This window comes from Cydia amplana, chromosome 16 (genome assembly GCF_948474715.1).
Source record: "Cydia amplana chromosome 16, ilCydAmpl1.1, whole genome shotgun sequence".
In the NCBI taxonomy this organism is placed as follows: domain Eukaryota; kingdom Metazoa; phylum Arthropoda; class Insecta; order Lepidoptera; family Tortricidae; genus Cydia; species Cydia amplana.
Window position 1 is genome coordinate 6,478,739 of NC_086084.1, and position 14,371 is coordinate 6,493,109.

The following is a 14,371-nucleotide window of genomic DNA, read 5'->3' on the forward strand; positions in this document are numbered from 1 at the left end:
TTCTCTTGATGTAACGCTATTCGAGACACTTTTTAAACCGATGTCATGATAGCTGACGTTTGCAAAATGACAACAAAACGTGACAGTGACATTGACAGCATTGACATATATGCCACTTGCACTACAAGTCAGTCAGAACTTGAAGAAAAGTTGTCAGTTACAGTCGAGTATTTTATATTTTAACATTTAATAACGTTAGAAATTATACTAGTATTTGCATATTGCATCTGTTTATCGAGTGCCCGCTAGTGTACGGTATTTTTATCATGCTATTTAACTTTACAAATATAGTTGTGTGACTCATTTCTGTTATAAGATCCCAAATAACTGCAGGAATTCGGTCATTAGTCAGGAGAAAGTTAGTGCAGTAAGCCGTTACCAAATTATTATTGGAAGATGAATACCTTAAACTTACTTAGATCCATGGTCAGGAGCAGTACACTGTTCCGGAATCACAGCCATTTGCCCAGGTAAGATTATTGACTATTATTATTAAAGCAGCAGGATGTAATAGATTCTTTTACGACTTATTTCTTTCCTATATGTCCTATAATATCAGTAGTCCTTTACACTGGACCCTTAATTAATTAAATTTCATCTGTGTACATAATATTATTTCAAGTATCTGTAGGAGAGACATCCTTTTTGTTGTAAATGCATACATTATTTGTAATATGTTAAATATGTAATTGTAACACCTGTTCATATATAGATATTCATTTGTAGCATATAATTAATATTATTTGAACATATTGCAACACCAGTTATGAATTTTAACTTACTTAAAAGTAGATAATAGTTTTGTATTATAAGATATATTGATCCTGCAATTTGTGTTGGCATTGGACATCCTGTCATAGTCATGACAATCCGATGTTGTGCCTCAAAGGGTTAACTAAGTACGGTAATCATATACAGCCATAGTGTTACAGTGTAGTAATCCACGCATATGTGCGGTTAAAATAGTGACTAATGATAGGCCGTTTATAGTTGTCGGTGTGTATATGCCCACGGACTGTTCAGACAACTTGCCCGAGTTCACCGATTGCCTTAGCGCGGTGAGTGCAATATTGGATGAATGTGAAGTGGAATCAGTTTATATCTTAGGAGACTTTAACGCACATCCAGGTGAGTTATTTTTCACTGAACTAAGTAATTATTGTGATGAACAGAACTGGGTGTGCGTTGATATAAACAGATTAGGACTTTCCTCTGATACCTATACTTTTATCAGTGAGGCGCACGGGTCTAGGCGCTGGCTAGACCACTGTATTGTGACACAATCGGCTATAAGTTCTGTTCGTAATGTACATGTTAAGTGTGACGTAGTCTGGTCCGACCACTTTCCCCTCATATTGGAATGTAATATAGGTGTTTTAACTCCTAGATTAACTACTGCGCCACTTAATAATACTAATTGCGCAATATGGGGGGATAGAACAAAGGAGCAGATTGCGATATACACACAAGAATGCGATAATAGGTTAAGAAATATCCATTTTCCTTCCGAGTTTATAGATTGTGGTGATAAATGCTGTAGTGACCCCTGTCATAAAATAATTTTAGATAACATGTATAGGGACATTGTATCTGCGCTCAGCCAGTCAGCCATAGTTAGTAAGGGAAATGTGGGACTTAAGAAAAAGAACAAAAATCGTATAGTGGGTTGGAATAGGCACGTGAAAGACGCTCATCGGCGGGCGAGGCAGGCATTTCTTGTGTGGGTGTGTAGTGGCAAACCTATAGTAGGCACTGAATATAATAACATGTGTGAAAGTCGACGTATATTTAAGTCCCGACTAAAATGGTGTCAAGATCATCAAAATCAAATACAAATGGACATAATAGCATCACAACACTCGAAAAAAGATTTTAAGGCTTTTTGGAAGTCAACTAGCAAGTTAAATGTCAGGTCTGGCCCGCCGGCGTGCGTGGAGGGAGTAACGGATCATAGGGCTATTGCTAACATCTTCAGTGACCACTTTACTGTGCAACCTAGCGTAACACCTTCTTATGAAAGAGGGACGGGCACTGAGGCCATTATGAATAGACAGGCGACAAGGATATCGGTCTCAGAGGTAGCCAAATCCATTAAGTCTATGTCTGGTGGTAAATCGCCTGGTCATGATGGCCTCAGTGTGGAACATCTACGTTATGCTGGTTGTCATATTTCGCGTGTACTTTCAATGTTTTATTCTCTGTGTATATCCCATTCCTACCTGCCCATCGACTTGATAAAAACCGTTGTCATACCAGTGGTGAAAAACAAGACTGGAGACTTAACTAGTAAAACTAACTATAGGCCGATATCGCTCGCTACTGTGATGGCAAAGGTACTCGACGGTGTGCTTAATGCGCAGTTCACTTTACTTCACTCTTTTGTCTATGGCTACCGCGCAGTTAAGCACAATTCTGCCAAAATCGAGTAACGAGCTTCGCACGGCTGACAAGAGGGTAGGTTACAAGAGTACCGAAAGACAACATGAAAGTGGGTAATACCTGGAACAAAATACGACATACACAATTTAACATTTACCATCACCAAATTAGAACCAATTTGTCGGAACGTTGAAATAAATAGATATGTTTCATATGTACATATATATCTCTAACTTGGACATTTATAGATTTATGTTGTTTTTAGCCATGAATTTGCTTACGACGCACATAAGTTTTTTATTATTAGTTAGATATAGAAGGGAAGCCATGTTAGTAGGCAACGGCACATTAAGTTTCGGTAGATTAGAATATAGATCGGGGGGTTTGTTGTTAAGCGGACAATTAAAGAAAATATGGTCGATATTACCAACCTCGTTACCACAATCGCACATGGGAGAATCTTTCTTTTTAAATTCATATAACTGCTCGGACGAACAGACGCGACCTAACCTGAGTCTAATGATAATACTAGTGTGTCTTTTGGAAAGAGATCTATTTTTGAAGAACCATGGACGGGATGGGATAGATGGTTGAATTTCTGAGAAGAAGCATTTCTTAGCCCGGGACCAGCGGAGGGACCACTTTTTCCTCGTGTAGTTAAAAGGGATACTCAGAACATCCGGTGGGTATATTTTGAAGAAGGAGTCATCGCCATCAAGGACAGCCTCTTTGGCTGCTTTGTCCGCCCTCTCATTACCTACTATTCCCGAGTGGCTAGGGATCCAAACAAAAACTACTTCCAATCCCGCTGAATGGCATTTATACGTAAAATTTTTTAGTTGGCAAATAAGGTAGTTGCATGCAAATTTTTTAAAAGGGCGAAGCGAAATGGATTGGAGCGCACTGAGGCAGTCTGAGAAAATAGCAGATTTGGGAAGCTTATGTGTAAGGATGTATTCTAGGGCTTTTAAGAGGGCCAAGCATTCACCGGAAAATACAGATGCTTCGGGAGGAAGTTTAAATTTTGCCATGATGTGAGAATTTGCAAGGAGGAAGGCCGCTCCCACGCAGCCCTGGTCCGTTAATTTAGAAGCATCAGTGAAGAAGAGCCGGTAAGCTGGGAAGCGAGCGTGAACAAATTTAGAAAAAATTGAATTAGCCGATGTAGATCCTTTCTCGATGCCAATATTGGTTATCACTGTGGGAGAATGAGTGAGAGCTTCGAAAGGAACGGTGTACATAGGGAGAGAAGAAGATTTCATAATGGGAGGTCTGAGGGCAGTTAGTCTCTCCAGGCTGCGAACTAAGTTAGGCTTTTCTTTATTGTGCCAGTATGCTTTACTAGTACAGTATAATTGAAGAAGACGCAGTTTTGGGAGGAGAGGGTGGGAGGAAAGGGCAGAAATTCCAAATAAAAAGCGGTCTGCGAGGAGTTGTCGTCTTAGATCTAACGGGGGATCCACACATTCAACTTGAACGGCTCTGTTTGGGGATGGTCTCATGGCGCCTGTAACAATTCTAAGAGCCCTCATTTGGATGCGTTCCAATGCGGTAAGCGCTGCCTTATTACACGGTTCGAAAATGAAAGTGCCAAAGTCTAATAGACTGCGGATAAAAGCGTTGTATAAGAGTTTTTGTGAGTATGGGTGGGCTCCCCACCAAGCACCCGAGAGAGCCTTTAGAATATTCAAATTTCTTTCGCACTTTTTAGCGATGTATAAGAGATGAGAAGACCCCACAAATCGGCGATCAAAAAATACCCCAAGAAATTTCACAGAGTCTACTATGGGAATGGGTTCTTCGTTAAAGACTATGCGGCATGGTAAGGTGGTCAGACTTCTGGAGAATACAATGGCCGAGCTTTTAGCAGAGGAAAGGGAGAGACCATGTAGGTTCAACCAAGACCCTAATGATGTTAACGCTCCGTTAACCATATCCGCAGCCCGAAATGGGCTTTTGTCCGTGCAGTAGATTGCCACATCATCCGCATATTGTAGTGCTCTGCAGGCCCAGTTTACGGACTTGTGCAAGTCAAAAGAGTAAATATTGAAAAGGATCGGACTCAAGACTGAACCCTGGGGGAGACCCCTCCAGGTGTGGCGGATGGCCCGTACTTCACCCTGCCATCTCACGCGAATGGTTCTGAACATCAGCAAATTGCAGACGAAGCTAACTGCCTTAGACGAGATACTCAGCTGGGACATTTTGTCTCTGAGCACTGAAAGGAGAACGTTATCGTACGCGGCCGAAATGTCCAGAAAAACTGCAGCCACTGACTCACCCCTAGAGAATGCCAGGCGAATATCGGTAGAAAGGATGCTATGACTATCAGTGACACTTTTCCCCTTCCTAAAGCCAAACTGGAAACGCGGAAGGATACCTCGACTTTCCAAAAACCAATCGAGACGATTTTTCAAGAGGTGCTCCATAACTTTGCAAAGAGTGGACGAGAGGGCTATAGGACGGTACGATGCTCCAAGGTTAGAGTCCTTGCCCGGTTTGGGAATCGGGATAACGAATTGTTCTTTCCAAGAGTCTGGGACCAGTCCAGAGATAAAGAAGGTGTTGATCAGATTCAAGTAGTAAGAGATAGCCGCGGAACTGGATCTGGTTAAAAAGGAGTAGGAGACACCGTCGGGGCCAGGAGAAGAGTCGGAAAGAGAATCCATGACAAGGCGCAGTTCGGAGAGATGGAAAGGAGAAGAAAGGAAGTCGTTATTATCAGGGTGATCAGTATAGTTGGACGGAAGTTCGGACCGATTAGGCACATACGGAGGTGCCAATCTGTCCGAAAATTCGTCCAACCAAGAAGGTGAATTGGAAAAAGATGAGGGCGGAGTAGAAGAAGAACAAGCATTTCGGAAAGTTTTGATATTTCGCCATACGACGGAAGGATGAGTTGTAGGGGAAATAGATTCGCAGAACTTCGTCCAACCATCCCTTTTTTTGGAAAGTAGTATTTTTTTAGTTTTGGCTTGCACCTTTTTTAAATTTAAATAGTTCTGCATGGTCGTTTCAGCCGAAAACGCCCTTTCGGCAGCTTTCCTGTCCTTAACAAGGGAGGTACACTCAGAATCCCACCAGGGTAGAGAGAGACGACGGTTAGCAGATTTTTTTTTAAGAGGGATGGCAACTTCTGCTGATTCCAATAGGGCCTGGCAAAATAGAGTATAACATTGAAGACAGTTGGACTGTGAGACAGGGGGCAAGGAATTAATTTTATTTTCTGTAGTAACAGAGAAAAGCGGCCAATCTGCCTTATTTATCTTAAACTTTTGTAGAGGAGCGGGAGCCGAGCGAGCTTTAAAGCCAGAAGAGTAAGAAATAATGATAGGCAAGTGATCACTGCCAAAACTGTGGGGCAGGACATCCCAGGAAAAAAGTGAAGCCAGAGAAGGAGAGCAAATGGAGATATCAACTGCTGAGGGGTTCTGTGATGGAGCAGAGCGTCGGGTGGGACGGCCATCGTTCAACAAGCACAGATTGAGAGAATCCATTATCTCGAGCATTTTTCGACCTGGAGCACTGCTTTGGTGAGAACCCCATAGAGTGTGATGACAGTTGAAATCACCTAGAATTAGATAAGGGCCGGGGATATTTTCCAAAAAAGACCAAAAGTCTTCGACAATTCTGGTAGAGGGGTGAGGTATATATGCAGATACAACTGTACATTTTAAAATTTGACAAGCAACAATATAAAACGAAGGGTGAGATGAGGTGCTTAAAATGGAATATTCAATATCTTTTCTGATCAAAAGGGCACAGCCATCGTAACCTTTTGGATTGTCTTGTCTCAGACAGATATAATTAGGACAATTGAAATGGGAATCGGGTTTTAGCCAGGATTCTGAAATAGCTATACAGATAGGGTTGTGTTTTTGAATGACATACAGGAGATCAGCCTTATTGCGGCTGATGCTCCTGATGTTCCATTGAATAAACTTGAGAGCCATATTCATAAGGCCCAAAAATAGGGCCACCAGAAAGGAAGGGGGATAAGTTCATTAGAATATTGGCAACGTTGGGCGGTAGAGTGACAGCATTTTGCTGGAGAGTTGACACTAGAGACGAGATGAGCGAATTAATCATAGGCAAGAGCTGGAGTAAAGACATCATTTGAGTCTGCGCTGGTGCAACCGGAGAAGAACTAGAGCTGGTTGCAGGATTTCTGAACATTACGCCATTGGCGGGTTGGGGGGCATTATAATCTGCAATTAGCGCTCTGTGGGCTTGCTGGTCATAGCCATGAGGGTTTGATGGGGCAGGGACTTTTTTTTTAGTGTAAACAGTTTTTTTATACGAGGTTGTCGAGGTTGTCTGTGCAGCTTCGTTATAGGGCTTGCGGGCTTTAGGAACCTTTTTCTCTGCCTCTTGGTATGAGATGCTTTCATCACCCATAATCCTCTTAATTTGCTGTTGCCTAGTGTATTCCGTGCAAACTTTCTCTGTGGCCTTATGATCTCCAGAACAGTTAAGACAAGTAGGAGGATCAATCGAACATTCGTTTCCTTCGTGTGGTTGAGCGCATTTAAAACAGCGAGGGCGGGAGCGGCATTGAGCTCGTACATGGCCGAATCGACAACATTTATAGCACTGTACAGTCGGATAATAATATGGAACCACCTCTAACGCACAATTGAAAAGGAAGACCTTGTCAGGGAGAATTTGACCATCGAATGTCAACACCACCGTCTCTGACGGGGCCCATTGGGTAGTGTTGTCCGCTTGATTTCTTTTTTTGAAGTTTAACCGTCTCGCCTTAACAACCTTGCCGCAGCCATAAGGTGTCCTGATTAAATTTGGAATGTCATCGTTTGAAAAATCTGTGGGGATATTTCTGGCGATTCCAGTCTTCGATATGTGGTAGGAGGGAATAAACTTTTTGCAATTATTGGAGGCCAAAGAGCTGGACAAAAACTGATTAGCACCGGCAGCAGATACAAATTCGATGCTAAGCCTGTTCCGACCTATCTTTTTTATACCGCCGTCCTTCATATTAGTCACGCCATTTGTAAAAAGAAACTGACCAAATTTAACCGGGTGCAAGTAGGCTCCGGAGTCGGCCTCCAAAGCCTCGCGGGCCACGTGTACGATAAAAGGGCCTTTATCTGAGTTTAGGTACTCATTTCGTGTTTGGAACTGGGAGGGGGGGGTCAGAGTGATATTCTGAGAATTTGATTGGGAAGACTGAGATTCATTATTCACCAAACCTGTGTTCGGGGTTCCTTGTGATAGGGGAGGAGATTGACTATCAGGTGGGGCTACACTAAGCGACTGGGAGGGAGCGGTATTCAAAGGTGGGGTGGGTGTCTTAGGAAAAGACGGTAAATGTTGCTCTGTACGGGGGATCTTAGATGTTTCGTCCTGTTTGTCCGAGCCAGAGCCATTAGCAATAATTTCAGCAATTTCTCTTTTTTTGGAGCTTTTGTTGGATTTGGGGTCTTTGGACGGGGTATTTAAAACAACGTCAGATTTAGTAGGGGTAGTTAGAGAGAAAATTTGACCAAGGGAAACCGCAGCCGGTGAATCCTCAACTTCCATGTGGTAAGCGGGTGATGGTGGGTGTTCAATAAATTCAGGGATCCCTGGATCAAATTGGTCGGACTCCATTTTGCGGAGCCAAGGAGAAGGGGGCACCTGGCTCACATGCGAGTAGATGCCGCCTTCTCCCTTAAACGTAAATACTTACAATACGATCACGAAAACAGTCACTAAACGGCACAAAAGGACAAAAACACAGACAAATACAGGTATTACGCTCAAAAAAACGACTTTTGAGTCGAAAAACAACGAAAACAATTCCGCGCACGTGCACCACTCGAACGCCCGAAGCAGAATCTCAATGCGCAGTTGAATAAGAACCTTTCGTTACATGACAACCAGTTCGGGTTTAGGTCCGGGCTGTCAACTGAAAGTGCTATCCTGTGCCTTAAGCATACCGCCGCGTATTATGTTGACAGGAATACGCCAGTCTACGCTTGTTACCTAGATTTGTCAAAAGCGTTTGATCTTGTTTCCTACGATATACTTTGGAAAAAACTAGAAGGAATTAACTTAGCTCCCGATCTGATAGGTATATTTCGATATTGGTATGGAAACCAGATCAACAACGTTAGATGGGCAGGTACATTGTCTGAGACGTATACTTTGGAATGTGGGGTGAGGCAGGGGGGGTTGAGCTCACCATCGCTTTTCAACCTATATATGAACGATCTGATTGTCACGCTCAGCAGCATGCATGTGGGCTGTCACATAGACGGGGTTAATGTGAACAACTTGAGCTATGCCGACGACATGGTGCTGTTGAGTGCGTCAGTCTGTGGCATCAGAAGGTTGCTTAAAGTGTGTGAAGATTACGCACACACGCACGGACTGAAATATAATACAAGCAAAAGTCAGTACATGGTGTTTGGGGTCGAGTCTAAAATGCCATCGGTGATACCACCTATCAGACTCAACACGGTTGCCCTTGAAAGGGTATACCAGTACAAATATCTAGGTCACATAGTTACTACCGACCTCAAGGACGATGCTGATATAGAACGGGAACGTAGGGCCTTATCGATCAGAGCTAATATGATTGCGCGCAGATTTGCTCGGTGCTCAAAAGAAAGTAAAGTGACTTTGTTCAGAGCTTTTTGCACAACATTTTACACCTGCAGTCTATGGCGGAAGTTCACTTTGAGGTCGTATAAGGCCCTACAAGTACAGTATAATAACGCATTTAGGGCACTGATGGGGCTGCCGCGATATTGCAGCGCGTCAGGGATGTTTGCGGAGGCGCATGTGTCGTGTTTTAAGGGCCTACTGCAGCCGCGTCTGGCGCTTCGTAAACCACGCCCGCTAGTTCTTCCCTCCCCGCTAACACGCACACATGGAAACGCTTCGCGCCGCACGTGAAGTTTGTGTGACCTTTTAGCACCATCTAACGTTACAGAAGTTAACTACCATTATACGTGGTCGCTGCGGTCGGCCAGAAACTTAAATTCGGAAAAAATTTAAACAGATGGCGTTGTTACTTGTTCATAATAGCAAACAATAAAATAATTAATTCATAAACCTGCATATTTATTGTTATTTTGGAAGATGTTAACATCATAGAAGCAGCAGCGTATATAGCATATAAGTTAAGAGTATTGATAATAAGAAAATAGCACAAGAACAGAAAAGAGATTATTTTTGATAAAATATGATGAAAACAGATTTACTTGCTTACGCTCACCTGACTTTGCGGTCACTAAATGCAAATTTCAACCTTATTGTTATGGGGTTACAATAACCCTGGGGTTGCAGGCGTCCATGGTCGTTATTATTATAAATGCTTTGGTTGAAATGCTTTTTAACCCTCGAATTTTTCATAGGTACAGTCACCTGCAATAATATGTTACTCTTCGACGGCCGCAAAAATATGTGACACGCTCTTATGGCTCTACAAATAAGATCTAACATATACCGCAAAACGGCCTTCGGTGTGTAACATATTATTGCAGCTGACTGTACTCGTATTCATTGTTGTATAGGTAGGTATTAATATCTTTTATCCGATCGATTTGCATTTATTTGAAATAAATCACAGTGTTTAGTAATTATATGTTTTATTGAATAAGAGATTATTTAGGTATGTAAGGAATACAGGGTGCCTTTTTGAAACACTCATTTTTAGGGTTCCGTAGCCAAATGGCAAAAAACGGAACCCTTATAGATTCGTCATGTCTGTCTGTCTGTCTGTCCGTCTGTCCGTCCGTATGTCACAGTCACTTTTTTCCGAAACTATAAGAACTATACTGTTGAAACTTGGTAAGTAGATGTATTCTGTGAACCGCATTATATTTTCACACAAAAATAGAAAAAAAAAATTTTTTTTGGGGGTTTCCCATACTTAGAACAACCGAAACTCAAGAGACACTTCCAAAGTGGTAAAATGTGTGTGTCCCCCCCCTGTAACTTCTAAAATAAGAGAATGATAAAACTAAAAAAAATATATGATGTACATTACCATGCAAACTTCCACCGAAAATTGGTTTGAACAAGATCTAGTAAGTAAGTAGTTTTTTTTTAATACGTCATAAATCCCCTAAATACCGAACCCTTCATGGGCGAGTCCGACTCGCACTTGGCCGCTTTTTCTGGATAATTTTGAATTTCAATTGTCAGGGGTACATTATTTTTTAATACATTTTACAACGACAACAAACAAAAGTTCAAATTCGCCGTATTTTTATTACCCGGGTCGATCGCAACAAAATAGAAAATCATGTTTTTCAAATCTAAGCGTTATTGTAATTTATCTCAAATAACCAAAAAGTCAATCTGACTAGAACTTAAAACGAACTGAATTATTTTAATATGTCGATTTTTCTTGGTGACCCAGGAGAATTTTTTTTTATCCCATACAAAAAGAGCGTATCCCAATCGCGTATCGGTTTTGGTTTTTACTTATAAGTGTGAAAAATATATTCTACCATATACGAAGGATGTGTGTTTTTTCATGTTTTATGTGTCTTTTTGTACAATAAAGTGTTTTACTGCTACTAATATATCATATTAACGATTAACTAAAAAGGTATTTACATCTAATTTAACTGGTAAATTATTAAAGTCCGCTAAAATTAATATATATTCAAAAAAATATTTGTTAATATGTCCCATAATCATTTTTAAGTCTCCTGACTTACCAAACATATCGCAACGAAGGCAAGGGTACAACGCGGCATCGTGAACCTAATAACGTAACGTTTCAGTTACTTTTTTAGTCGCCGACCATTTTATCCGGGGTACGAAAAGAGGTATTAGATCTATCCTGGGTCTAATATGTTATAAAAACATAGTTTTTTGAAAAATGTTCGTAGGTAGTACACAAAATTTACATTTTCTTTTAAATGTGATTTGGGTCATCGTTCTCCCTGGTGACTTTTCTAGTGACCCAAGAGACATCAATTTTATTATGACTCAGGAGACTTTTTTTCTATGCACTTTGATTTTTTTGATGCGCTAATTTTGTAATCTAAAATAACTTTAAACTGCTGATATACTTATATCACTTTGCTGATGAGTGGAAGTGGAATTTAAACTTAATTTATTGTTCTCTCCCTTGACATTTTGGCATACATTTGACATGCTGCAGTGCACTCCTAACGTTAATAAAGACATAATTTTTAGAAAAAGCTTTTGGAAAACTCACTCTTGAGCTTAAAACGATTAAGTCCTTATCATATTATGTTAGATTTTTAGTACAGACCCCAAATCAGTGAAAATGTGTCTTAGCCAACTAAATTTGTCTCTGGGAAAAGTACGATATCCCTAAAAATTGTACGTACATTTCGCATTTTTCTGAAGGAACGGAATTCATAAATTGGGTTATTATTATTTTTTTCAGATTATTTGATTGCATTGACATATCACCAATATAGATAGAACATTTAAGTTACCAGAAGAAAAGCATTTGTGTTCTTTTATACAGTGTGGAAAAGGTAGGTTCGATTCCCGGGCGCGACTAAGCGAATTTAAAAAAAAACAACGTGTTGCATTCCGGGAGTGCCGACAGAAGTGAAAACTCAATGACTAGTCCAAAATGTCTGCAGCACTATGTATAATTGACCCATCCTCCTTTCTATTGAAAACTTTTGGTTCCGAAATTGCTGGTCAGTGAGCTTGTTTAAAATTCGAAATTCAAATTTATAAATATACGCTATAGCGTTAATTGTTTAAAATTCGAATAGAAATTGTAAAGTTACCTTGCAGACCTCGCGTCTAAATATATTTGGTCATGATATTTTGAGTTTTATTCACCAGTACTAGAGTTCACTTTTATTAGCGATTTCATCAAGATGTAGCTTTATTGAATTATATTTGAGTGATATAAAGTTATAATACTGTGAGATCCTCGTATTTCAGCCCGTACAAGATTATAACCTTTTTCATGTAATGTCATTGAGTTTTTCTTTATTGATTTAAATGCCATCTAAATGATTGGCCATCTAAACCTTACGGTCACATGATCGCCTTACGCTGTCTCGAGTTTATCATTTTTTCCCCACCTCAAAAAGTGCCTAGCGCCGCTAAAGAAGTTTTCACTTCAAAAATCTTTGAATGCAATTGTTTCTTTAAAAAACAATAATGTTTCATTTAAGTAAAATGAGCAAACGTAAGGTTTTAAGGCACTTTCCCTCCAGGGCCCATAATTTTTTTCCACCCGGTAGTAGACAACTATTTTTTTCGACTAAATGAAGTTTTATTAGATAAATCGTTGATCACATGGTTCGTTTCACACATCACATCAAATCGTTTGTCATCACAATCAAAATTTGTCAAAAGTAATGAAATTTATGCCAAAAAAACATAAATAAAACATATAAATTCAACACATTTTTTTAATAAAAATCTTTCTCGATGATATAAAAAAGAACATCGACAAATTATGTTCAAAGAATTAATATCAAAACAGATGTCATAATTAGGATTGGCTACTTTAAGAAAGGGACAGAGAGATTTAATCCTCTCGCTTTGCACGTTTTTCTCATTCCTCCTTGTCAAGCCAAAATAAACTATAAAATGATAGTAACACAGTACATTGTAATATTCACTTTTTCCACGGTATCATGTCATTGTTAATTACTTATGTGAAATTGTAGTGGCGTGCGACTTTCAAACCGGAGGTCACGGGTTCGAACCCCGGCCCGTGCAAGTGAGTTTTTGTAAGTAGAGACCTTTTTTAGTGGTACTTAAATATAATAACTTTTCGTATTATTGAAATAAAATATTTTATTCAAACAAACTTAATAATATAATAATTAAAACGAATAATATCAATTAGTTTTTAATATTTATTCAATTATTTTAAATTATTTGAGCATGAAACATACTAGATTTATTTTTATCATTACAATAGAAAAAAAGCAAAAAATATATTCTTATAGATATTTTATTTTCAAACAAAAATAAAGCAAAAAGTTACGGTTAGATTCTGATGGCTAAATACCAAACAGCTACCGATACATTTCAATATCTGTCGAAATTTCCTAACCCGTTGTAACTGACAAAGAATATAGATTTCGACGTAGCATGACGTAGCTAAGCAAACACGCACACATGCGTAACGTATAGGCCTGTAAGAAGGCACCATCATAGGTTTACCTCCGATTCCGTTACTACTCAATGGAGTTACGACTCAACGTTTATTGGATATTAAAATTTTACGTAATTCGGAGCGCTGCGCGAAGTGACATAGGTCTTACCTCTTTGAGGCACGACGGCCATCTAACATTACTGGCATAAAGAATGCATTTATGACTTTGACGCATGACAGAAAGAGAAACCGAACTGCGTAAAATGGGCGTTTGCTGTTGAATTCATAAAATCAAAAATCGATAATAAATCCATCGGTAAAGGATAATAAGTTAATATTTAGTTCTTTGAAAGTTAAGACGAGATGAAAACCTTTGCTGTAAGGTGGATTGTGCTGGATATGGATGTGTTTTCTAGTTGCACGAAGCTAAAACCGAAAAATGAACACGTAAGTTTGGATTTATCACTGACTTAATATAAAAGAAATAGACACACAAAGCAGAACAAAAACGTCAAGAAATGTGGATCCCAATGACGTTTCGCACCATTTGCATTGATGATAAAAACGCTTACGTAAATTTTGAGTCAAGATAAATGTTTCGTACAGAAAAGAGCTTAATGTCGTAAGCATTAAGTGTCAAATTTGCAAACATAAGTACCAACACTGTTAAAAAATTTAGTCCGATGGCACTAAACGTAACGTATTTACGTCAAACAACGTCAAACGAGAATAATGAACGAATGGAGTCACTTTGGTACACTTTAATATGTATTACTGTACAGGAAAATATTAAAATTGAAGTAATAAATAAAACAAATTTAATTTAATCGGGAGCTCAAATTAAAAAAAAATTAATTCGTGGTTCAAATTCAAACAAATTAAATTTTTAATTCGTAAGTATACGTCTTTAAATACTAATTTCCTTGA

At 39.4% G+C, this 14,371-nt stretch overlaps 1 protein-coding gene across 1 annotated transcript in view; it reads left to right on the top strand.

The window, feature by feature from the left end:
- Positions 1-141: 141 nt before the first annotated feature.
- The window catches only part of LOC134655504 (uncharacterized), a 50,712-nt gene continuing 36,482 nt past the window's right edge, over positions 142-14,371 (top strand). The window contains exon 1 of the mRNA XM_063510973.1: positions 142-470. Within this exon, the coding sequence (XP_063367043.1) occupies positions 397-470 (74 nt within the window). The 5' untranslated portion in view covers positions 142-396. The remainder of the gene's footprint in view (positions 471-14,371) is intronic.